The sequence below is a fragment of the Vicugna pacos genome, chromosome 1 (genome assembly GCF_048564905.1).
Source record: "Vicugna pacos chromosome 1, VicPac4, whole genome shotgun sequence".
NCBI lineage: Eukaryota > Metazoa > Chordata > Mammalia > Artiodactyla > Camelidae > Vicugna > Vicugna pacos.
In genome coordinates this window covers 52136458-52163777 of record NC_132987.1, presented here as the reverse complement: position 1 = coordinate 52163777, position 27320 = coordinate 52136458, and the positions used below count along the sequence as shown (strand labels likewise).

Genomic DNA, 27320 nt, shown 5'->3' with positions numbered 1-27320 from the left:
GTGCTGCTATGAACATTGGGGTGCGTGTATCTTTTTGAATTAGAGTTCCCTCTGCTTATATGCCCAAGAGTGGGATTGCTGGATCATATGGTAAGTCTGTTTTTAGTTTTTTGAAGAATCTCCTTACTGTTTTCCATAATGGCTGCACCAAACTACATTCCCGCCAATAGTGTAGGAGGATTCCCTATTCTCCACACCCTCTCCAGCATTTATAGTTCATGGGCTTTTGAATGATGGCCATTCTGACTGGTGTGAGGTGCTACCTCATTGTAGTTTTGATTTGCATTTCTTTGATAATTAGTGATATTGAACATTTTCTCATGTGCCTGTTGGCCATTCATATGTCTTCATTGGAGAATTGCTTGTTTAGGTCCTCTGCCCATTTTTGGATTGGGTGGTTTGTTTTTTTGTTATTAAGTTGCATGAGCTGTTTATATATTTTGGAAATTAAGCCTTTGTCAGTTGCATCATTTGCAAATATTTTCTCCCATTCCATAGGTTGTCGTTTTGTTTTGCTTATGGTTTCTGTTGCTGTGCAAAAGCTTACAAGTTTAATTAGGTGCTATTTGTTTATTTTTACTCTTATTTCCATTGTCTGGGTAGACTGCCCTAGGAAAACATTGCTAAGATTTATGTCAGAGAATGTTTTGCCTGTTTTCTTCTAGGAGATTTGTCATTTCTTGTCTGATATTTAAGTCTTTAAGCCATTTGAATTTATTTTTGTGTGTGGAGTGAGGGAGTGTTCTAACTTCATTGATTTATATGTTGCTATCCAGTTTTCCCAACACCACTTGCTGAAGAGACTGTCTTTTCTCCATTGTATATTCTTGCCTCCTTTGTCAAAGATTAATTGACCATAGGTCTGTGGATTTATGTCTGTTCTGTTCCATTGATCCATAAGTCTGTTTTTATGCCAATACCATGCTGTTTTGATTACCAAAGCTCTGTAATATTGTCTGAAGTCCAGGAGGGTTAAAGATTTCAGTTTAGCAGGTACCCTCAGTGTCCTGTGCATGGGTGCCAGTTCAATGGCTGGCAGATGACTGGTGGATTTGGGAATGCAATGAGTGTGCAGTATATGTACAGGGAGATAGGGAGGAAATGCCTACACTGCGCCCTCCTCTCTGACCTGCACATTCTTGGAGATGAACTGAGTGACTGAAGCATGTGGAGGTGTCCGTTTTTCAAGTGAGGAGACTGAGACAGGTTGTGGATTTGCTCATGGGCACTTAGCTAGCAAATAGCAGCCCTGAGATTGGCATCCAGGAAGCCTGGCTTTGGGGTCCATGCTCTGCACTCCTGCACTACACTTCTGCATACATAAGTTCAGGAGATACTTGTTGAACTGACATGAGCAAAATCAATTAGAGATTTTGCTGAGAAAGACATGGCTTTTAGATAAGCTAACTGTGCAGTCTTTATCCAGTCACTTTGCTTCCCTGGTATCCAACTGCTCCTCCATAAAATGAGGGGATTTAAGTTTGTGTCAGTTAAGGTTCAGCAGCACATAAGAGACAAACCCCAAATAGCGAATTAAACAAGGCAAATGTTTGCTGCTCTCTCGTGTGAAAACAAGTCCAGAGGAATTCAGACCAGGTCTGGTTTACAAACTCATTATCATGGACCCACCATCCTGTGTGAGACTTCCACCTGCAAGGTCTCCTCATGGTTCTAGATGTCTACTGGAGCTCCAGCATCACATACACGTTGTGGGCTGGCTAAAGGAGGAAAGAGGAAGGCAATGAGGAGGACACAGAGGTGACTGAGCTCCCTTCCAACAGCCTTCCCAGAAGGCCCACATAGCCCTACCACTTCTATTACTTTGGCTTGAATTCGGTCACACATTCCCACCCAGCTGGAAAGGAGACTTGGTTGTAGGGGGCTTTGTTCCAGGCAGCAAGTGCTCAGCTTAAACTCGTGGTTCTGTTACTAAGGAAAAAGCGAAGACTGGATTTGAGGGTAGTCAGCCAGTAGACTCTGCCACAGGGTGAGAGCCCCTTCTGTTTGAGGGTTCCCTTTGAGTTTCAAGTCCCACAGGAAACTTAACAAAGGTGGGATTTACATCTTTCTGCTAAAAGGTCTAAGATTAAACTGTGAAACTGAGCAGAATCTTGCTAAGGGCCCACCCCTGCCAACCCACACATCCAGAAGCAGTCTTCCTGCTGCACCCAGCTGGGGCTGCTCATGCTGCCCAGGAGGTGCCAGAGAAAGTGCTCAGGGACTAAACTCAATTCCCTGCCCCTGGATATGGCCCAGGGTTTACTCTCCAGCTGTGGTCCTTAGAGTTCTGCAAAGTGTAGCCTCCAAGACCTGCCAGGCCTGCTCCCTGCTGGCCCCCAACCTGACCCCCTTTACCCCATGCCACCCCCGACCATGTTCCCATCATGCTGAGTTCCTTGCTGTTCTCCAGACATATCTGGCTCTGAAGCCCCTGTGCCTTTGCACGTACTCTTCCTCCTGCCTGTGGGATGCCATTTACTTTCTTGTCTGCCTTAAGAATTTCTCCTTGTGCTGGATTCCCCACTCCACCCCACAGCACTTGGGGCCTGCTTCAGTAGTAACACCTGCCACACTGAGGAGTATAGTCCATTTCTGTGTCTGCCTCACAAGGCTTTGCGCCCCTGAGAACGAAGATCTACTCCCAGTGCCTGGCCTGTTGCTTGGCTCAGAGGAGGCTCCTACATATCTGTTGAATTGGGTATGGCAGGGAAACCAAATTAAGGCTCTATGGGAAGGCCTGACTGTCTGGGAAATACCTAGAGACGAAGCCCTTGTGTGGTCACAGGGTTTCCCAGGGCCTGGCCCAACAGGTCATCTCTCAGCTACTCCTGTGGGTTGTAAGGGAACCGAAACCTTCTCATGCCCCTTCCTGCAGCTCACCATCTAGAGGAGTCCAAGGAAGGGATTAAGGCTCTGAGATCCTCATTTGCTGAGTCTCTTGCATCCTGGAGAGGAGCTGCTGGGGGTTAGGGGGTGGGAAGTTTACAAATCAGCATGTGGATTCCAGATTGAGTTCTTTTATGTAGACGGAGGGTCGAGAGATTCTGAGCTATGGCCTGCCCTGGCTTCTGCCCACTGCCCTCTTTGTGAGTCTCAGACAGACCAGTGAACTTGCCTAAACCTCTTGGGGGCCTAAAGATCCTGTTTGAAAGCTATGACCCAATTTTAACAAGGATTGGTCATATATGTGTGGTCATACTCATAAATTTTATACAACAGTATTTTTCAGAGTATTATTTCCACTGAGTACCTAACAAACATATGAACTTCCTGGGACATATTCCAATGCACAGCATAGCTACCCCTGTCTAAGTTCTATCTAATCACCTGCCCATCTTTTATAGGCCACACTCTTAGCGGGAAATGGGGAGAGGAGGGTCGGAGGCAGAGAAGGGGAGGAGAAGAATATTAGAACAGTATTTCCCAGTTTAATCTGTAATGCTCTGTCACTTTTGGTCACTTTTAGTCCTGCCACCTACCAACTAGGTTTTTGTTCACCACAAAGTCACACACCATATGGAGACACTGTGACCGCCATCATCTCTAGGCACGATATTTCCTATCCACCAAGCACAGCTTGACAGGGTGCCATGAGTCTTCTTGTCCCGTTTGGGATGCTGTGCATCCATGAATGGCCAGTATGCTTTTATCCCCTTATCTGAGTTCATTCATCACTACTGAGAGGAGTTCTAACTGCATTATGAAGAAGGTTCCCCTTGAAAGAATATGCTACTCAGTTGAGGGAATTCTACTCAGCTGAGAAAATCTTCTTTAGCTCATAAGCATAAGCTGTATACAGTGGGATTTTATCAAGGATCTAATCTTCCTGGGAGAGCAAAATATAGGTGGTTCCCAGTCTCCCAGAGTTCTCTGCAGCAATCTTTGCTTTTTACTACAAGATATTCCTGGACACCACATCTTAGAGTGAATTCTATTTCTCCATAGTAGTATTAATACAATGGACCTAATGGGGTTCCCATTGGGTTCTTGACCCAGAAAACCACAAATCAGGGTCAGCCTAAACGAATTGTGAAAGTAAATCTTCAGTGACTGTCAACCTTCATAACAATCTTGAAAGGAAAAATCTTGCTCCAAGCTCTACAATGTGGGCATAAAGTTTCCACATATAGTGATTTTACAAAGATTTGCAAAGTAAACCTACAGCCCAAAAAATTTACAACCCTCAAATATCATACTTTTCAATTGTCCAAGTAAACACTTTAGATACAAAAAAACCCTATAACAATAGTCTTCAGAAACTAAATGTCATTAATAGTAAGTCTACTTAATAGTAAGGCAATTTGAACGGATACTTTTGTCTTTCCCATTTTGCAAACCAACGTAAGTGTTACTACTGGGTTTAAAGTTAGAACTTTTCTTCTGGAAAATAATTACTAATTTAGCATGTGGGTCTTTGAAAGCCTCACTAAGGATCACCATTATGAAGCTTTGGTGAATCAGGGTCACTGCAGAGACAACCTACCGGTCTCCCCTCTGCTTGTGTCTCTGTTCTCCCCATTCTTCCCAGTGACACACACCACCTCCACCCAACTCCAATCCAAGGGCAGGCTTTGGTTCAGACACGGGTTTGAGCCTCAGCTCCAAAACTGACAGGTTGTGTGATTATGGTCAAGTTAATAGAATTTTCTAAACCTGAGTTTCATCATCTGAAAGGCAGATAAAGATAGTACCCATCAGAGGGTTTTTGAGAAGAGTTGGTGAAAGATGGCCCTTGACCTGAGACCTACGATGTAGTAAGTGTTCAGTAACTTGGGATTTTTACTGTTATTATTATGGGAAAAGTAACCACTTAGAAATATACTGAATGAAAGAAAGAGATAGTAAAGGATTTCAGGGATGATTTTGATTTGCTATGAATTTCAGGACTCTATAAACACCAGCATAGAGTGACATTCTTTCACTTTTCCCCGTGTTTTCCCAAGTCACTGCCTAGCACCGGGCAGCTGTTGCTCCAATGAGTGAAAATACAATGGGTAAACGCAGTGAAACCATGGCATTGTAGGGACAGAGCCATGTCTCAGAGTGCCTGATCATGGACTCTCAAGGAACATCATCAGAACTTGTCCACTTTCTGGCTTGCTATGTGCCTGGAAAGAGGCAAGAACAGAACTATTCTGGTTGAAAAAGAGCCAGAGGCCTTCCTCCCTGAAGGGACGGCCCAGGAGAGAACCCAGGACAATAACTCACGCTCTTCATATGCTTAATGATCCAGGAAGGCTTTCGCTTAAACCAGCTTGCTAGAGCCTTGCAATAATCCCAAGAGGTCTATAGTGCTATAGCCCTCATTTACCCAGTCAGTTATTTAGGCAATCGTTCCATGTCCCCTGAACGCTTTCTATGCACAGACTCCGGTGGTGAAAAAACACACACAGTCCCACCTTCAAGTTGCTTTTAATCTAGTTGGAGAGATGCACAATCAATTAAGCAACCAATAAATAAACGTAACCAGGGCCACTGTTCTGCTCATACACACTGTCTGGCCAGGCATGGTGTTAAATATTTGAATATCATCCCCTTAAACACTTATGAGTTGTGATTAGTGCAGTGAAAGCAATGAGTATAATGATGTGATGGCGAACTGTGGGGGTGGGAAGCTCTTTTATATGGGGAAGACTCTTTGAGGAGCTGATATTTAAGCCAGACTATGAAGGACAGCACAGCAGATGTAGCAGAACAAGCACTTACGGACTAATTTACCTTCTCAGTTGAAATAAGCTGGGCCACTCAAAAGGTTAAGTCAGGGAATAACAGGGACTGGCTTATATTTAGAAAACTGATGGCAAAATAAAAAATGGAAAGGAACTGAATCTCTTGTAATTGGAAGTAATTGAGCATAGTTTGGATGTATATGTGGCAAATATCCAAAGGTACAATTCACACATGAGATGACGGTTTGTACTAGATAATCTTTAAGGCCCCATTCGAACCTGGAATTATATGATTCTCTGAAAACTGTACAACTCGGTGTAAATCTTTATCACTGGTATTCCTGCTGCCCCTGCTCTGTCAGGTCATCACAGCAGCGCCCTATACGGGAATGCTCTCCACCCAGGAACTATCTGGATGCACATTTGAAGATGGAAAATGAAGAGGCATTGGCACTTAGATAACTAGCTGAGCATGATTGCTTTGGGGTGCTAGGACCACAGCCCATACAGACAAAGGGGCAGAACATCTACAGTGTGATCACAACACTGTAAAAACATGGGTGCAACCAAATTGTTAAAATTGTGGCTCGTGGTAGAATTTTGAGTGATCTTCACATAACTGTTGGATCCTTGTAAATGTCCCCCAGATCTAAAAAATGCATATTAATTTTTAATGAGGAAACAAAAGTGTGGAGTGGGGGCGGGACTCACTAATGTGAGCTATTAGTTGTTGTGTTAATATTTTTGTTTCCTAATTTGCAGTGATCCTGCATTATGGTGGTCACATGAGAGCCAAGCTGTTTCCAGAAATCTCAGACTCTTCTCCATCCACAACAGCAGCAACAGTACAGGCCCCAGCAAAACCTTCTCTCCTGCAGCCCACTAACCATGTGCCTCACAAAACTTCAGCAACAAGATCAACGGATGGTCATGTCACCTCTCAAATAGCTTTCACAACCTCCAACTCTGAGACCCTGACCACCCACACAACCATAAAAATTCCAGCAACAACTTCCCTGGTAACTACAAACAGCACCTCATCTACCAGCCCAATAACCCACACCCTGGTCACAACCCTGGCCGTAACCAACAAGTCACACACAACTTCAGTCACTGAGGCTACAGTCGGTCCCAGCATGGGTCCCAGTTCATCACCACCTACCATCACCCCACCAGCCCACACAACTGGAAACAGGCCCTCGACTGTCAGCCACACCACTGGGAAAACCACCCAACCCAGGAACCAGACCATCCTTCCAGCAACTCTGTCTGCCTTACCACACAACAGCACAACTAGTCGGAAGCCTACTCTACCCACCAGCACCCCAGGTCCAACCACAACCACAAATAATACCACCCAAACAGCCTCACCTGCCCCCACAGCTCCAGGGCCCACCCTTGCACCTCAGCCGTCATCACCCAAGACTGGAATTTATCTCGTTCTAAATGGAAGCAGGCTCTGTATCAAAGCAGAGATGGGGATACAGCTGACAGTTCAAGATTCAGGGTTGGTAAGTCAAGGCCATAGGACTGTAACGCTATCTTCAAAAAGTTTGAGTGGGAGTGCCTGGCTAGGAATGAACACTCCCCTGCATCCTGTATCTTGAAATAAAACTGCGAGCTCCTCTTTCTCCAAGGTGCTCCATTAAAAGCTGAATCTGTTTTAGAATACATATAAAAGTAGCAACCGATAGTGATTGTGTGGATCAAAGAAAGCACGCATCAAGATTTTAAATACGCACACCCCTCAGTTTCAGCCAGTATGGGCAGAGTGTGTGTCCAGCGTTGACCCCAGCCTGACTCTGCCCCTCTGGATGACTTCCAAGCCTCAGCAACTTTCCTGTGAAACGAGAGGTTTGGATTAGATTGTCTCCATGGTTCCAGCCAGCTGTCACATTAATATGACAATAATATGAAAAATCCAACTTGACAAGAAGATTGGAGGGAATAGGGTTGGGGCTAAGGGTATTCAATTTACTAAAAGAATCACTATAAAGATAACATGTCCCTTTTTGGCATAGTTTTAATGACTTCAAAGAAACGTTCCACATGCAGGTTTTTAATTTGAAACAGAAGGGTAGCAAACTGGGTAGCAAAACCTATCCTGTAGTACCCTTCAACGTGTTTGATTCAACAAAAATTAAATTCCACGTGGTTTATCAAGAGTATACTTGCCATGAATTATCTATCAAAGAACTCCTTCAAAAAGTCTTTTAAACGAAAGAGTTTGGAAATAAGAAGTGTCTTTGGGGACTTTGAAATTCTCCAGTGAACACTCACTAGCCTTGAATTTCAGGCCCATTTACTGGCCTGTGCTTCTAGTCTCTCCGAGCTGGAGTTTTCTTCCACAGTTCACTGAAACAACCTCCTTTATTTGGTTTAGGTTCTTTCACGCCTAAGATACTTCAGCATCGACCCCAATGCAACTCAAGCCTCTGGGAACTGTGGCTCCCGAAAATCCAACCTTCTCTTGAACTTCCGGGGCGGATTTGTGAATTTCACATTTACCAAGGTGAGGCTGAGCTCCTTCACTCTACCTGGCTCTAACGCCGCTTTCCCTAACCCTCACCCTGGGGGCCGGTGGTGCAACCCTCCACTTCACTTTAAGTGCAGGGGAAATAGACTTCAGAGACTTTTGAGATCTTCTCTGATAATAACGAGGGTCGTGGAGACGCAGAAGGCAAGTGTCAACATCTTCTGTTTGCTTTCCTCCCTCTTCAGCCTCCTCAGTGCAGCCTAAGAAGGGCTTTGATGCCTCTTGGGGGAGACTTGGCCTTGGGGAACCTGGCCGCAGTGCCCCTTGCAAGCCACCCAGAGGAGGAAGTTGTACAGATGAACAGACCCATAGAAATTCCCAGTGGGCATGAAGAAACGTGATTACACTAAGACCAAAATTAAATGTCACAATGGGTTCTTTCCAACCACAGCAGGCAAAATTCAGGGACAAACCAGGCACAGGGTTTTCCAGACCAGATCTTGGGAGGGGGAGGCAACGGAGTAGAGTGGAAGAGCATGGTTGTGGGGACAGAGTCTTGGCTGCAAATTTGACTCTGTCACTTGCTCTCCTTGTGGCACCAGGCAGGCAATTTCACCTGTTTGAGTATTTTTTTTAATCACTTGAAAAATGGGGGAAAATTTGTCCAGTACATGGAAAGTGGATGTTCAATAGCCAGTAGCTGTGATCACAATGACTGAAATGGGCAAATGTCCTGGGAACACAGTGATGGTCATCTCCCCCTGTCAAAGCAGAGACTTGCCCCTGCATGCCCCAGAGTGTCCTTCAAATAGGTCAAGAGGACCCTTGCAGCTGGAACTTGATGGGAGCCTCCTTCTTGCCTGTCTGACGTGACCCCTGAAGTTAGAGGGTCTTGGTTAGCAAATCTTGGAGAGCAGTGAGCATAGACTTTGGGATTAGAGAAATCAAGACTGACTCTCAGCCATAATACTTAGGAGCTGCATGATCTTGGACTAGTTGGGGCTTGTTTCCTTCTCTATAAAATGGAAATAACGGCAGCTATTTAGTAAGACTCTTAGGAGAATTAGAAATGCTATACGTAAACTGCCTAGCACAGTGTATGGTACATGCAATGGTCAATAAAGAGGAGTTATTAACTTGGCCTCACAGGCTTTATCTTCCTCATACATGCTTTTCTCCTTAAGGTAGTGATGCATTTGAAAAGTTGATATTTTCCTTTCAGTACCAAATGGAAAAACACATAATCCTTCACCAGAAGAATATTCAGGGCATAATAAGTGCTCTGTTCCTGGACAACTGAAGTTAATCTAGAAAGATGTCAGGAATCTTTAAAGAGTCACTTCAGCAAAATGGCAGCGGATAGGCATAAGCATTTATGCTCTAATTTAGGGCTTAATCCTACCCAGACCATTGCGTCTGTGAAAAACTGCCTAAGGAAAGGCTTCCGAAAACTCCAGTGTTTGTCTGTGGCACACAGTGGCCACGCTGCCAGGCCATGGACAGAGCTGTGAGCAGGAGCTGCTTTGGCATCTTTCCCTGTCTCTTTTTGCTCCTTTCATCTGTTTCTTGGAACGATGCCTTCAGGCTCAACTCTATTTGATCAAGCTCCACTCAAGTGTTGAATCCCTGCCTTTCTGGAAATCCTCTATGCCTCCAGAGGCTGGACAGGAAATGAGTGCCCAGTAGGGCTAGAAGGACCAGTAGGGCCCCCTCTTTCCATCCTCCTTCAGGAAGGAATAAGGTGAGCCTCTCAGTTCATGGCTCCAGGTGTTGCAACAGCAGCTTTGCCGAGTCTCACCAACCACATTCACCATATTCATTCCACTCCCAACACCACTTCCCAAGGCAGCTGACCTTGGCTCTGTCACAGGAGAAAGCAGGGGGGCTCATAGAAAGTAAAAATTCCCACCACCCTTAACCCTTCTGGGGGATTTCCACATTTTAAAAGAGAAAATGTTTAAGCCAAAACAGTGGCCACAAATCCAAAGATTACAGGGACTAAGCATAGACCTTAATGAGTCAAGTGGTGAAAAATTAAAAATGTCTTTTTCCTGGTAATGGGCAGTCCTTATTTTTTATTTTCCCACTTTTGATGAAGACTTCATTCTTCCATTAAATCTGTATAAGAAAAATGTGAGCATAAGCATGCGATGGCAAGCCTCAGAGGGAGGGGTAAGGAGTGCCCTCCTCCTCCACAGGGCAGTTAAGTATTTTACACCTCACCTCTGTCAGGTGGTGACGAGAGACCAATGTTTGTCAACACTGACTATTCAAGAGAAGTCAGAAATCCAGATCTTTTTATAAGACCACATGATTATTGAGTGTTGACAACACATTTTTAAAAAATTTGGCCAAACAAAACACAACTATAGGCCAGACTTGGCCTGTGGATCCTGGCACCATGCCTTCTACCCGAACAGGTGAACTATGTGAAATGTATTTAGACAGGAAAGTTGTCTAGATTCTTCCGCAAGAGAAATGGGCTCAACAATTCAGTCAGACAACTTTGCAAATGTTGCTACCTTCTACCCCAGTGCTTCTCAACAGCAGCAGTATTAACATCTGGGTTAATATGGATAAGTCTTTGCAGTCGGGGCTGTCCTGTGCCTTGTGGGATGCTGAGCAGAATCCCTGACTGCTACCTACGAGATGCCAGTAGCAACACCCAACTCCAGCTGGGACAGCCCAAAATGCCCCCAGATGTTGCTGAATGTCCCCTGGAGGGCAAAACCACCCCCTGGTTGAGAATTAGTGCTCTGGAGAGAAAAAGAGCCTTGGAAAATAGAACTACATGTTAGTTATAACGTCATAGATGTTATAAATGTGAACCAAGTATAGAATGATAAATGGATGCTGATTAGCAAGACTGATTTGTCAACCAATTTATCAATAAGAATTTACTGAGCACCTATTATGTCCCCAACAATAAGCTCAACATAATGGGAGAAATAAAAGAAATATAAGCCAGGGGAGGGTATAGCTCAAGTGGTAGAGCGCATATTTAGCATGCATGAGGTCCTGGGTTCAATCCCCAGAAAATCCATTTAAAAAAAAACTAATAATAAATAAATAGATGTAATGACCTCCCCTCCTAAAATAAATAAGTAAATAATTTAAAAAAGAAATACTGGCTATAGTTTTAGGTTTCAAATCATGTACAATAATTTGTAATTTTTAAAATTGAAATATTGCCAATGACAGAAACATAAAAAAAATTGCCTCCTAAAAAATCACTTGAAGTTGTTCAGGCAAGACTTAACTTATGCATATCATTTCTGTGTGACTGTGGACAAGTTGCTAGCTCGCTCCCTCTGAGCCTCAGTCTCCTATTCTATAAGATGGGCCCGCCAGGACCTGTTCTGTCCGGCCGGACGCTGTGAGGGTGAGCTGGGCTGGCATATGTGAAAGTGCTGAGCGAGGCGTCTGCCCTTTAGTGGGATCAGGAGAGGTGGGTTTCCTTTCTCATTTCCCTCAGTTTCATTTTTTTAAAAGCTGAAAACTTTTCCATGTCAGTGTCTCATTTGATTAAGGTGACATGCTGAAAGCTGTTCAGACCCTTCAGGTGCGGGGTAAATATATCTCCTTTCCCCTGCTACTCCCCACAACTTCCTTCCTGCTCAGGATAGTTGGTTTTAAAAATGTCTTTCAGACACTTTGTGTAGAGTTGAAGTTTCTGCTCTCAACGCTATGCCGTTGTCATCCACCTGATTGGCAGGCAGCACAAGTTTGCAGCACTGGCTCTGGGACGTGGGAGAAACCAGTCACCAAGAGGGAGGGGCAGCAGGGTCAGGCAGCACATCGGCCAGCCGCGGTCTGGAAGTCTAACTGCCCAGCCGCCTGGTGTTGCCCCCAGGGCCTTTCAGGGTGTTTGGAGCCCTCTTAGCTGTCAGACTCCTGTAAACTGTTATCAGTGATCAAACGTTAACACCCTCAGAGCACACTATTTAGAACTTTCCGAGGATGCCGCACCCTTCATGTCCTGTTTTCCCTTGTGGGCTCCCCTCCGCCTGGAATGCCCCTGCCACCCCTAAGCCGCTTTTCCATTCATCCTTTAAGATGACTCAATTATTGTTATGCTATGAAGTCTCCCCCACCCACCTGCACCTCCATCCCAAGTTAAACTGGGATGCTTTCTTCTCTTGGTTCCCTGACCCTCCATGTGCTCCCCATTCAGGCCCTTACTGTGCATTTTGCCATCCTGAAGGCAAGTGTCTGACGTATTCACATTCCTCTGTCTAGTGCCCCACCCTGACTCTGTATATAGTATATCTTTAGCAAATGTTTGATGAAGAAACGAATCAATAAAAGAGAGAATCTAAATTTCAGAGAACTCTGTGCCAAGTTGCCAAAAAGTAGGTCAGCTGCTCTAAAGACACAACTCTTTGGCTTCCTTTTGTTACCTCCAGAGCAGAGGTTTCTTGATGAAGTCAAGACAACACTGAGCAAAAAATACCTGATTGATGTTGAAGACGCAGTCCACATCCTGAACATCTGTGACTGTGAAACTCCCACAATGCATTTTGCAGAAGTTGAGGAGAGAGGACCCTAGGCCTGTCGGTCATTGGCGTTATGACTTCCTGCACAGGCTTGACTGGCTGGCTTGCTCTGAACCTTGTCCTCTGCTAAGAAAGGTGTTTAAGATCTCTTTCATGAGCTATTGCAGAGATCCCTTTAGACACTGGTAGTGAGGAGCCACTGTGTCTAGATCCATCGGTTGAATAGTGAGATGAGATTTTACAAGCGGTCCATTCAAATGGACAAGCCGTAAGTGTTAGTACCGTATTTGGCTGTTAGGAGTCCTCGGGCCCCCTTTTGTCAATGCTGATGAGTACACAAAGGATTTTAACTTTGTCTTCAAGAATCCAGCATGATAAACATTTGTCACTGTCCAACTCGAAACCCAAGTGAGAAAAACATTTGGCAGAAATTAACCCTGTGGGTGTCAGAGGAGTGAGCACACACTATAAATTGCTTACTGTATGGTATGTAATTTCCCTTGGGCTTTGGGTTAAACCTGACACCAGCTTGAAGCACTCAACCTCCCCTCCCCACCACCGCCCTCCTCTGTATCCACCCCATTCCCATCCCCCAGAGCTGAGGTTTCAGCCTGGTTCTCTATTAACTTTTATTTATTTCTTAATTTACTTTTATTTACTTTTTAAGTTTTGTTGAGCCCAGGACCTTGTGAGTGCTAGGCATGCACTCTACCACTGAGCTATACTCTCCTCCCTTCTCAGCCTGGTTCTTTAATACATAAGGGTAGCTGAGCTTAATTCACTGGTTTTGCTCTCTCTTTCTTGCTGTTTGCAGTGAATCTGAGCTCTGGGAGCTAGGTAAAAATGATCATTTGAGCTCAGTGAGAGCGGTTTACTGGGCAGGGGCAATCTTATTATTACTGTTGTTAATAACACCAGTTAAAATTTGAATGAAGACTCTGTGATAAGCTTTTATGTGATTTCTTCATTTAATCCTCACATCAACCTAAGAGGTAAGTCCTGTTATTATTGTCTCATTCTTCTACTGAATAAGGTAAAGAATTAAAATTTTGGAATGTTCACAGAGATTTGACAACTCAAAATAGGCTACATGGAAACAAAGACATTTTTTTAAGTAGTATTTAAAAATTCTTAGCAACGTTTTATTCTTGCAAATGTTTTAAAGAGAGTGGTTAACCAACTGATTTGTTCAGCAACTTTGTTTGTCATTGATGGTGTAGACTAGGAGTCAATAAGCTATGGCCCCCAGACCAAATCCAGCCCACCACCAAAAAAATGTTCAATGTCTTTTTCTACAAAAGTTCACCTAATAAATTCTCTTCCTTCCTTATGAAGATACACAGCAGCTCAGTCGCAGTCAACGTTTGTCTAATTTTGATTCAGGCTCTGGATTCTGTCCTGTTCCAGCCTAAGATGAACTTGCAGTGGGTGTGAGCACTGCCATCTGCTTTGGAGGGCCTCACCTTGGGCATTAGCGCCAGAAAGCACCAGCTCTGGAGGGGCAGGGCCAGGCCCCCTTCCTGTCAGGGCCAGCTTCATGGGCATGTGACCTGTGCAGTGGGGAGCACCCATGCTTGGTTTAAAGCTTTCCTGTCCCTCTTGGGTTTCTCAGTGATTTCTCATCTTGCATTTTCATTTTGTACTAGGCTCACAAATGACGTGGCCAGCCCTGCTTCCTAGAGATGGCTATATATCTAGGCAATTACATTTCAGGGAATGTGGAAGAAAGTTCTTGCACAACACATTTTTCCTCTCTAATATCCCATGAAGGAAAATGTAGAGCAGGACCCTGTAGACAAGATCTTGCTTTGTCTCACCTACAAACAATGTACCTCAGAAAAAGATGCTAGGCTCCCCTGAGCCTCTTTGTTCTCTGCTGTAAAATGGGCTAAGAATTTTTACGCTGCCTCAGGGAGTTGTGAGGATCAAAGAAGGCCACGTAGGTGAACGCATGCACTTAGTAACCTGTGAAACCCTTAGAGAAGTACATAGCACCCTTTCCTTACGGCCACGAGGATAGGTTGAGGAGATGTCACAGGAGAGCAGCTTCCAGGAGGTCTCCCACGGAGCTCAGAGCTGGCCCAGTCACTGTTCTCCTGCTGCTCCTAAAATCAGTCTCGCACTGCAGCCCAAGCAATTTCCAAAAACAAAGCCATGCTTATGTCACTGCCCTGCTGAAAACCCTTCAATGGATTCTCTCTGCCCTTAGGATGGGGCAGAGTCTTGTAACAGTGACTACGAGCCCTGATGTACAGGTCTCTCTTATGCTAAAAGGGACACCAAACAAAGAATAACCTGAATAAACTGTATGTGAAAGAAGCCCAAGAAGGGCCTGGGTCACAGTTATTTTTCTCTAAAACAAATGGATGGTCCAAGGACACTGTTCAACTTGTTCAGACCCAAGACTGAGCACTTAGAATGAGGCATCCAGATCTTATTCTTCTCCCAGAACCTAGAACAGTGCTTGGTCAGGAGTGGATATAAGAGAAGTTAAAGGCTAGCCTGGCAGCCTGGGGTCATATCTTCCCCAGCCACCTATTAGGGCTGTGACCTTGAGCAAGTCACAGTCACTGCAAGGATTAAATAAGGCACGGCACAGGGGTGTCTGTCCCACGAGCTGAGAAGCTCCCAGCACAAGGTAAGAAGCCGGCCTGTGGATGTGCTGCTCAATGAGCTGTAGGGTCTACAGTTCAGTGGATCGATAGTGACCTCACTAGAACAGCCTGTATTTCCGGAACCCTTATTTGTGCAAGGAAGCATCATTTCATCCACAAATAATATATAAATTATTTTATATAGAAGGTAATGAAATGTAATCAAATTATTATTAAATTTCTTTAATGACTAGATTGTAAACAACTAAAAGGAATTCAGTTTCAGATTCTGATTTTGGTTGCTCTACCATTTTTGGCAACTCTTACATGTGGACAGTTTACTAACGAATGTTCAAAAGCAATAACACCTACTTTAAAAAATAAAAACTCCTTTTCCAACTTACCCTTTCGTACCACGATTCAATTTTTTTTAATGTTCCATACCCTGAGACTCACAGGAAGTTACAGGGCTGTTTTGTAGGGTTTTCTTGTTTGTTTTGTTTTTCCAAAGGGACAATCCCCAGGTAAAAAGTGGAACATTGCTTTATATTTCTGAACACAACAACCTGGGGTCCTCTTTTCAGAGAACACCCAGTGATCTCAGGGTTAACCATTTTTTTTTAATCCCTCCCGGTGGCCCCATCTAACCATTTTGGAGGCACAAACCCATTAATCTGTTTAAGTAGCTGACACCCTACCCAGGAAAATGCACACACAATTCTGTATACACTGTTTTTCCCAGAGGGTTTATGGACCCCATGAAGTTCCCCCATGGTAGCCTTAAGGGTGAGTGGTCTCAGTTTGACTTCTCACCTTAATTACTAGGAAAAGCTTAATGTACACCCGCCAACCCGTCCACCTTCCAGATGTATTTGCGTTTCAACAGTGGAAAACTTGGCCCAGCTGAAGGGACTCAAATTGTTTGTATAAGTGGAATTTGAATTTCAGGTTCTAGCAACAAGTATGCAGTAGAAAAATGTTTAGCCGCAGACAAGCTATTACTTGTTATTTATTTATTGCGTGATATGTTTACATTTTTGGAAATTTCCAAACACAATTATGGCTCCATACCAACACACCGCCCAACCCCCATGTCAAGGATTTAATAGCTGCCTAAACAGCCTGTAAGCTAGGATCATAAACATAAAAATAGAGATTATCCAAAGGTTAACATACTGCTGTTTTACAGGGTGAAAACTCCTATTATATCAGTGAAGTGGGAGCCTATTTGACTGTCTCAAATCCAGGTAAGTTCCACAGTTTCAACTTTTCATCCCATTGAATTTGCTAATCTTTGATGCTGCATTTGAGAAACAGACTGAGAGAGTAGACAACAATGTAACTTTGGGAGAACTTACTTCACCTCTGTGTGCTTCAGTCTGTTTGTCTGCTCATGAAGCAGATTGAACTATATTATGTCGACGATCATCACTGGCAGAAAAAGAGCTGAGTAGCTCACAGATTTGCTGTTAATGATCCAGTTTATTCAGTACTCTCAGAATCATGCATTCATTCTATGAGAATGTAGTTAGTGCCTGCTGGGTTCCAAGCCCTGTAATAGGTACTGAGGATCCATAATTATCTAAACATAAAGTCCCTGGCCTCCTGGAGCTTACTTCCTAGAAGTGGGGACAGGGCCATAAACAGACACATTCAATTAGACGAGCCTCCTCATATAGGCTGGGGAATAAATATTGTGAATGGTAACATAAATTAGCTAATGTTATCACTAGCTAAATTCTAGCTAGTGACAGGGTAGTAATATCTCAAGAGGCAGGATAGGGGAAAGGCAGACCAGAAACTGAGAGGCTGAGAGAGGGGATAAAACAATCCTAAGTCTCCATGATCAAGGCTCAGCCGTCCAAATACCACTTACCAGCTGCATGATACTAGGCAAACGTTTTCAGCTCTCTGACTCTCCATTTCCTCATCTGCAAAGTGGAGACAGTAGTACCTCCCTCTAAAAAATGTGAGAATTAAGCAGGAAAGTGCACAGAAGTGCTTGCACAGCGCAGGGCACACAGTGAGCAGACCCTCAGTGTGGGATGTTATGTCAGACGCAGGCAAAGACACCCACAGAGGCAGGAGAGGAGGGAACGTCTAGACTCTCTCACTAACAGCCCACGGGTGAATTCACTGAGATCCACAGTCTGTTCCTCAGCCCTGGGAGGTGTCGGCACATCCTTAAGTAGTGGCTGTCTCTTCAAGTAAACCAGGATCATGAAACCAATGCATAAAATCAGAATGCAAATTTGGTCATTTGTCATGCTCCTGTTTCTTACAGTAACTGCAGGAGGACCAGACAATTGGGTCCTCTGGCCAGTGAATTTTCTCCCATTCAGGAAGCCCAAGTGTACTCGGAAGGGAGCTTGGTGGAGGTGGAATTATAGCAAATGGAGTTAATTATATGAGTAAAATGTATAACCCATGTGCCTTGAAGCATACACCTCCTTAGAAAGGGTGCACCTATCACAAAACAGGGCCAGTCCTTGAGCAGGACCGTCTCTCCCAGCGGCGCTCAGGTGGACGGGGATGGCCCTCTCCCTTCTCTTTGTTTCCATGGATAATGCAACAACCCCTCCCAGCGACGGGCTTAGTCCTTCCTTTTGCTGCATTAATGCATTCAGTCTGGGGATATATAAATACTTGGTGACTTTGCATGTCTCTGCTCTGATTCATTACGAGTTCATGTGATTTTGTCTCAGAGAACAATCTTACCTTTTTTATTACTGAAGTTTTTGTGGGCACTTCTCTGTCGTTCCCCAAGCATTGACAAGAGTCCCCACCAACTCTGCCCCCAGTGATTTAAAATAACTGAGGAAAAGATTGCCAAAAGTTTCATTTCAATGTTATCACATCCCAGTTTATGTGAGGCTGCCCCTATATATTCCAAACAGAGCACCAGAAAGAAGCTCCCAGACGGCACTAGGGTGACTTTTCATGAGGAGAAGGGGACAGAACTCCAGAGACCCACACCTAAGGAAGGCCATTTAATGGCATGTGGCCACTCCACAACAGCTGGGGCTCAATGGATATTTGCCAGGATTCTTATATGTCACTGTTTCACCTCTGTTGTTTTCAGAGAAGGTTTACCAAGGAATGCAAAATGCTGTGGTGATGTTTGAGACTGTGGTTGGGCATTCCTTCAAGTGTGTGAGTGAACAGAGCATCCAGCTCTCACCCCACCTTCAACTGAAAACAACGAATGTCCAACTTCAAGCCTTTGATTTTGAAGACGACCACTTTGGAAATGGTAAGTTATGGGTTCATCGTGTCACAGACATAAACTCCTGAGACCCAGGGGCAGTTTCAAGTTGTTTTCATTTGAAGCTTTCAGAGGGATAAGAATCACATGAATGTCCTAGAACAGTATGATTCAACAAAGCTCTTAGGGTCAAGTTTCTCTGGCCTCCCTCTTACCGTTCCTCTGTGCCTCAATACCAACCTCGAAATGAGACACCTCAACTCACTCGTGTTCACTGCCTTCGCACAGCAGAATACATTCCCCTTGTCTGACCAAAAGACTCATTCTGACCCTTTTAAACACTCACACACTCAGTCAATCAAAAAGTCAGAAAACACCATTGGCAACCTCCCCTACTGTTCAAGCTGTTGAGTACTGGTAAACTCAGGTGTCTTTGGGGAACTTTAAAAATCCTGCGTATTAGTGATATCTAAAATTCAGGATTTCAGGGTAGATTCGTTCCCACTTGCAGAGGGAAAAGGAAAAGCTGTAATAATTTTAGACAGAAATACACTCTGTTGAATCCCCTCTTCTCGAGTCCGGGCTGTTCCACCTGACTGGTGCTTCCTCATAGTTAGTTTCAGTTTCCATGAAACTTCTGCTTTGGGTTTTCACCACCACAGAGGGAAGCAGGTCCTAGGAGGAAAGTCAGGGGCAGCCCAGGGTGACTTTCCAAAAAAGCCCTTTCCTCCCCACCAGAAAAACAGTATTGCAAGGATTTCCACATTTGGGCAGGAATTGAACTTCAGTTTCTAAAAGCATCTCTCTTATAATAATTCAATGACATCATGAGTACCTCTCAACTATCAAAAATAGAGTTAGCTACAAGTTTAGCTATAATTTAAATTTCTATACTATGAATCTGATTTCTCTTTGAATCCCATCATAAAGTTGAAGTTGTGTCTGGCAGGGAACTTCAGATATACTCCATTTAGCCAAGGAAGGATTAAAATGTTACTTGCCTTGGATCGCCTGGTTTCTGCAGGTTTTGTCTGAGTCCTACAATCTCTATCTTCGTTTTGGAGATTTACCACAGTAGTAAGATTAAGTGCTAAAATTTGCTGGTGAGTGTTGTCCCTACTTTGTCATCTTGTCTCAAAATATCCAATATGGGGAACTCTTAAAAATTCATTATGAAGGCTCAAACGAACTCTGTATTTAGTCATGTGGTCTTAAAAATAAGGCACACACTTGCTCTTCCTCCTCTTCAGAACCTGTGTAGGAGGAAGTGAGCAGGTCTAGGAAACCTCTTAGTGGCAGAGGTGAGAAATAAAACCTTTCAGCTGGACACCTGGCCTGTTAGCAGTGCTCATAAGGAGATGTAAGAAAGCTTTCTTCGTTTTTCCCTCGCCCTCCCTCACCCTCCCACATTCATAGTCACAAGGCCCTATCAGTTCTACCACCAGATGACTTCTCTTGTTCATTCCACCATTGCAGCTTCAGCTCAGCTCCATAGTCCCAGTCTTTGTGCTTCAAATTTCACTAAAGATGCTCTGATGTGAAGTTGTTTGTCATTCTATAGGTAATATTTTCTACCCGAGAGTATGAGAAGAGGGAAAAAGGAGCAAGTTAAAAAAATAAAAGTTACCGTGCAGCATGGTGTTCTAAAAGGCCTAATGCAAAGGAAGGCCTGATGAACACAGCATTGCGGGCAGGGGTCAGGGAAGTCCAAGAACTGGAGAGGAGTCCAGCAAATGTAAATGCCCAGCCTTATCAAAGAGACTGTTGTCCCACACAGTCGGCTTCTGACCCCCACATTCTCAACCTCTTCTCTGTAAAATCTCAGCCTGCAAAAAGTCTCCCCATTACCAGGAGCCCAGGCTGTCCAGCAGCGCCTTCAAGAGGCACAGAGTTGAAATAGAAGACTTTGGCCACGAGACTTGGTGCAGGTCCCTGTTTCCAAAGTTGGGAATCAAGGCTCCCCGGCTTCCTCTGGCCTGAGAGTCAATTCTGATTCAGACCCTCTAGACTGAACCAGTGTTTCTCAAAGTTGAGTCTGCCTCCCAGCTACTTCAGAATCAGCTGGGACCCACCTTCAACCCGCTGAATCGTAATTGCCTGGGTGTGGGGCCTGGGGATCACCCCGTAAGTGAGCACAAGCACTGCAAGTGGCACTGCCCCTGTCCTTTCTCGTCTCCGCCAACTGTGTGTCCCTGGCAGCAGGGGGGGAGGCCCAGCCGCTCCGTCTCCCACCCGGTTTCCTCCCGCCTGAGGCCGAGGTGGGCAGGGGCAGCATCACATCCCAGCATTGTGGCCAGCCCATAACACCTGTTACTCTGACTTCAATTACAGCGGATGAATGCTTCAGTGACAGAAACAGGAGAGAAATCCCTGTGGCTGTGGGCCTGAGTATTGCAGGGCTGCTTGGCGTTCTGCTAACAGCATGCCTGGTGACCAGAACGAGGCCCAGTAGAGGATATGAACACATGTAAAGCCCTACCTTTTTCAAAAGGTGCAAGGTTATGGCCTTGGAAATTCTGGCTGCATGTTTAGCCCTAAGTGAAGGGATGGACTTTTCCAGTCGCCTGCTCCATTCTCCCAATCTGATTAGGAAACTAGCTCTCCACCAAAGGGCCATCAAAGGCTAACTCTACTGTAGCCCCTACCCCACTTCTTCCCATTAGGGTGACGAGGTTGTGCCGTATGGGCTTGGATGCCGTGGCCCACACCTGATAACACAGGCCAGGCGGAGACAATTAGGGACAAGAGGTAGGGATGCGAGCAAGGTCCTTGTGAGGAGAAAGCAAACACCCAAAGGGAGGATTGTGGGAAAGACGTCTTCAAACTGCACTGATTTTTCTTACACATTTTTAAGAGTCTCAATATCCAGTTTCTTTTTTTAAAAAGTATTAAAGAAAAACCAATCCATTTCAAAATAAATTGTAAAATGATTTTAAACACCTGGTTTTTGCCCAATTCCTGATTTACTTAAATTACCAATGGTCTTGATAGACTATCATTTTTTTAAAAAGACATATTCTACACTATTATAGTATATTATTAGTAGAAAACTTCCCACCATTCCACCTTTTCTTTTTTCTAAAGGGATGTGCTGGGGATTGAACCCAGGACCTCATGCATACCAAGCACACACTCTACCACTGAGCTATACCCTCCCCCACCAACATTTCCTTTTTTTTAATGTGAAGGACATACCAAAGATCTTGGCAAACAAAAGAGACTTAATAAATGTTAGTTCTCCATTTCCTTGAGTTTCATTTGTTATCTGCCTTCTTGACACCTTTTTCCTGTTTTGTCTCTGTTTTTCTTTGATTTCAGTTTATCCCTGTAGACCTGTTAATTTGAGCCATTGGGAAGCAGAGGTAGGCAAAGCATCAAAACAATGAGAAACGGCAAGCAGAAGAGGTAGATCTACCCAGGTTGTTGTCCACTTGACTTTTAGAACAACATTTACCAAAAAAACTGTAAACCAGAAAATTCCTGATTGGGAGTGGTTGTTGTTGGGAGGAGAATTTCTATTAAGCTGTTGCTTGGAATGTTATTCACGGTTTTCTAGTCCATGGACTGCTTACATATGAGAACCAGGGTTTTTATTTCAGAGGAAGGGGAGAGTAACAGACTTCTGGGTGTTTTTAACTGCTTTTACCAACAGAAAGTTTTCTTGTCTTTCTACACTTTCCAGAGGTGCCATTCATTATTTTTAACAGGAAGTTTATGAAAGGTTGGCGACCACTCTATAACCACTGCTTACCTAGGATGTGTACTGGTTCCTTTGAGGCCTTTCAGCTCTCTCCACTTTCTGAGGAGTGAGTAGGGGGAGGGCATGCGGCTGCTTCAAGAGTGCTTCAAGAGTCCTTGAAGACGGCTGGAGTGTGAGGACATTCCTGTTTCCTCCTTGCAGCAAGAGGTGTTGGTGCAAATCTGGGATGTGAGGACCCAGTGTTCCCCAAAGTGACTTGGGTTGAGCAGCAAGGACTTGGCTTTGGAGAGATACCATCTGTCTCCATATCCTCCCTCTAGCAGGCACCAACCAGTGCCCGCTCGAGACTCCCATTTCCAGTTCAGCCTCAAGTGTACTTGGAAGGTTCTATACCGCAGCGCACGGGCAGCTTATTCACAGGTGCCGCTCACCATCCTGTAGAATGACTAGAGGAAGGTTGATCTTCTAGTGTGGACGTTTCTCCCATAGCAGATGCAAAAAGCAGTGGATTGAAATCAGGAAGAGTGGGATAAGGCAGGTCACTTGAGGTTAGTTTTCCACTCTACCATCTTCAGTGAGTTCTTTGGAGTGACGGCTGGCTTAGACTCCTGTGATCTACCCCTCCTGCCCCCCATGCCAAATGTCTTTAAAGTGACTTTGAATTAACTAAAAAGAGCTCAAGTTTCATCTGAATGACTAGTAAACAACTGCGCTATCCTCTCGCACTTCTGCTTACTGTCTACAGGGAGTCCCGAGAGGGTCCCTGCGGGGAAAGTGCTGGGATTGAGACTTCAATAAACTGGGTGCTGGAAGAGGCCCCTCCGCCCCCAGGGTTGTCTCTTCCCACGGAAGCTCCAGTGGCTGAGGGGCTGTTGTCGCTTTCTGAGGGTGGGCCAAAGGCTGCCACTCCGGACTCCGGAAGATCCCTCACAAAGGGGCCTCTGATCTTCTCTGGCGGCGCTGTCCCTTTGCCATTGGCTCTCCTGCTGTTTTCTGATCCTGCTAGTTTCAACTCAGTTACTCTCTTCTGCTGATGGTGGAACTCCTGAATTCACCCCTTTCTCTGCAACCAACCTAGAGATAATGGAAACCTTCACTAATGCCCACCTGGAGATAACCTATCCATTGTTCATTTTGATGTACCCTTGAACAAGGCTGGGCATTGGGGCACCCACCCTCCAGCAGTTGAAAATCCGTGTCTACCAGAGTTGGCCCCCTTTCCAGTGGTTCCCTCTATACCTGCTTTCCTCAACCACCTTCGGAGAGAGGAGTACTGTAGTATTTAATACCGAAAAATTCCAACTATCAGTAGACCCAGCAGTTCAAACTGGTGTCCTTTGAGGGTCAACTGTATTTCCTTCTCATGAATATTGTTTTACAAACTGGAGGCACACAGAGGACACCATTTGGCATCCTTTTCACCTGTGCACTGTAAGTATCTCTCCGGGCTCCTAAAGGTGCAAAGTGTCATTACCATGACTGCTATCCCGAATGTGCTCTCAACATTATATAGTTATTTACTTAACTCTTCTGTTTTTATTGGGAATGTTTGTTGTTTCTAGGTTTTCACAATTATAATGTGAATAAAGAATTATGTGATGAATTCTATACAAAACAAACATTGATTGACAAATGCGTATAGATATGTGCCTGAATTTTGGTTTTGTCTCATAAACAGTTTGAAATGGTTATAACTTATACTTTACTAATAATTCTTAATTTTTAAGAAAAAATAGGAACAAAATAAATACATGAAGATTGCTTTTTAAAAAAATTAAGCACTACAGAAATATATGAAATGAAAGATTGGAGTTAAAATAGTGACTAGATTGTCTACACAGAATTTTTCTTCCTCATTATCTAACAGACTTGAGGGGGAACTTTTTAAAAAAAAATCACTCTTAGCAGTCAAAAAGACATAACCTAACACAATGAACATTTTAAACTGGTGAACAACAGAGGTACAAGACTCAGAGGAAGAGTGGAGAGGGGCAGCCAAGGTGGTTCCAAACACTGCCTCTCCAACACACCTGCCCCAAGAAGCTGCATGATGATAGAAAAACAGCCTGTGAGCGCTTACCACTGTTACTAAAACTGGAGAGAAAATGGGCAATCACTTTATCTCTTCTAACCAGGAGTAGTGAAAATGGCCTCTGCAAAGGCTAGGACATGAACAGGAGCACTAACCTGGGGCCAGAGGACACCTCCAGGCTTAGCTAGTTCCCAAGGTACAGAAAAGAAGATAGAATCCAAGTGGTTAGTTCAATAGGAAACATGAACTGATGGCAGACACAATGGGATGAAAGGCCCTGATTTACCAGCGGATATTATAGGAAATGCAATGTCTGGATGAGATGCTCAAGCTTGAGCAAGATGAAAGCAAGCCACATGACCACTATGCAAAATCACTGCAGCGAAATAACAGTGTAAGTGTAAATTGAATTGTGGGTAAAGAGTTTTCATTCTGCTGATGAAAAAAGTTCTGGTGATGGACAGTGCTGATGGTCGCACAAAAATGTGAGTGTACTTAATGTCACTGACATGTTCACTTAAAAACTGTTAAAATGGTAAATTTCATGTTATATATATTTTACCACAATTTTTAAAAATTAAAGGAGGGAGGTTAGAAAGGAATATGGTCTATCAAATACAAGGAAACCATAACTCAAGAAACAGAAAGAAATCCCTGTCAATTGGTTTTGCTGAGAATCACTTAATAAGAATGTGAATTCTATAAAACCAGAGCTTATAGATAAAAAATTACAGTGAAAGAGTGAGCTGAATACGAGATTTCACTCCTAATACAACAGATCAAGTATCCAAACAACACACTTATGTAGTAAATAGAAATAGTAAGGGTCAGGATAGATAGAGCTGAAAATTGATTTGTCTTCATAGAGAAAAAAACTGAGATAATCAGTTAATGCAGATAAAAATTAAGATTATAACATTATAGGGAAGCTGCTAGGTGTGAAAGATATTCAGATCATCTAAAATAAAGACTACTGGTGCCTCTGAAGTACAGAGTTCAAAAATAAGAAGACCATATATTTGATGATTTAAGAGGTTTTCCTTAAAATAAATAATTGAAGTTGCAGATTGAAACTGGAGCACAGTGTATCCCAGAAAAAAAGAAAAAAACTGATGCAGAAAGCTTACATATCCAAAGTCGGAGGGAGGGTATAGCTCAAGTGGTAGACCCATGCTTAGCATGCATGGGTCCTGGGTTCAATCCCCAGTACCTCCTCCAAGAATAAATAAATAAACCTATTTACCTCGCCCCACCATGTCAAAGATACATTTATTTGAAGTGCAGTAATTCCTCCAGTTTTGTTTTGGTTTTTTTCTTCTATGAAGTTCAAGTAAAATTAAATGAACAACTTTGGTCAAAATAGCATTTGTATGATTCCATTTTGATAAAACTACTTCTATTTATTTTTCTACCCATCTATTCTTATAGTTGTAAAGAAAGATGCCTGAAATAATGTTTGTCCATGTTTCAGCAGTGATAATTTCTGGGTAGGAGGTTTTCAGGAGATTGGTTTTTACTTTTTTATTTGTGATTTCTAAATCATTTTAGTTATTTATTATGAGATATATCTTTTTTTAAATATAATGATTTTTCTTTAAGCATACACGTGAGCGCGCACACACATACAGAGGAAACAAATGCTTCAAAGGTTTATAGTGATTAATTCAAGTGAAAGAAACATGGTGATTGGATAATATTTTCCCTGTTTACTTTTCTGCATTTTTAAGACATAGTATAAAACGATTTGGAAAGTGAAATTTGCATCTATTCCCATCCCAGCTTCTTGTGTATTTTTTCGCTCTGGATATGTATGAGATGCTTCACAGATCTTAGGGAACTTCCCTGACAGCACCTGGAAATCTACCACATTCTTCTTAATGGCTACATCATAGTCTATTGTACGAATGTATGATAAAAAAAATTTTTTAAGAGGAGCTATTTTATTTATTTATTTATTTTTAATGGAGGTACTGGGGATTGAACCCAGGACCTCATGCATGCTAGGCATGTGGGCTACCACTGAGCTATATGTACCTCCCATGATTTAAAATTTTTGATGGATATTTATAGAGTGTCCATTTTTCTCTCACAAAATGGAGATTATTGTAACATTTCTTTGTGTACTTTATGAATATATCTTTCGGTTTTTTATTTTTAATATATTTTTATTGAAGTATAGTCAGTTTACAATGTTGTGTCAATTCCTGTTGTACAGCGTAATGATGACTGTATCTTTAGTTTAAATTCCTAGTGGAAGAATTGCTGGGTCGATAGGTATGTGCTTTACATTTTGTTTGGACAATTTTGTATGTTTTTCCAAATTATTTTATCTTCTAGCTTATGTTCTTTTTTATCTAAGAAATATATATGTAAATATTTATATCTTCAATATTATATATAATTAACAAAATTATATATTAAGTTTAACAAATATATAAATAACAAAACTGTCATGTACTCCAAAACTTTTATCATAAAAAGCAACATTTCCCTGTCCCTCCTCTTATAGGCAAAGCACTTTAACTAGTTTTAATACTTTCTTATGGTAGCTATCTCCATAAGTCTATAAAAAATATCTAGAAGCTTATCCTACTATTTCTTAATTTATCAGCTTTAAACATCTTTCTATAGCAGATAAGGATTTAACACTCTTGCAGGATTCTTTTCATGGTTATATCACTGTTTTTTGTTAAATCAATAAGGTACGCATTGGTATAGTTATGTAAATATTGTCCACTGCCAAAATCAAATAGTGTACTACAAGTATAGTTCCTGCCTTGGAGAGATTTTGTTTTTTCCCTGGGGTGTCTAATTACCATTCCCTCTTCCCTGGCCCCTTCCTGGTTCTTTTTTCTTGAGCTCAGGTGAGAATTGGGTTAATGGTGATCCTTGATCCAGGACACAGTTTCAATATTGGTTCTTAGAAGACCCTGTGGATATATCTTCTTACCTATCCTTGAATAAGATATAGATGTAGTTCTCCACTTATTTGTATTCAGTCAAGCTCGCTTTTATCCCCATGGCCTTCCATCTTTCTCTAGCCCAGGCTGATTACATCTTAAGTAAATTGAATAAGTATTGTCTAAGGGAATAAAGGAAAAAGAGTTTTGACAAATTCACAAACTTTCACTTTTATGCTCTCATAAAA

The 27320-nt window shown here is 43.1% G+C and overlaps 1 protein-coding gene across 2 annotated transcripts in view; it reads left to right on the top strand.

The window, feature by feature from the left end:
- The window catches only part of LAMP3 (lysosomal associated membrane protein 3), a 37537-nt gene that overhangs the window by 8086 nt on the left and 2131 nt on the right, over positions 1 to 27320 (top strand). For both annotated transcript variants that reach the window (XM_072962544.1, XM_006201086.4), the window contains 4 exons: positions 6432 to 7180; positions 8053 to 8181; positions 16425 to 16482; positions 18318 to 18488. In XM_072962544.1, the coding sequence (XP_072818645.1) occupies positions 6455 to 7180; positions 8053 to 8181; positions 16425 to 16482; positions 18318 to 18488 (1084 nt within the window). In that variant the 5' untranslated portion in view covers positions 6432 to 6454. The remainder of the gene's footprint in view (positions 1 to 6431; positions 7181 to 8052; positions 8182 to 16424; positions 16483 to 18317; positions 18489 to 27320) is intronic.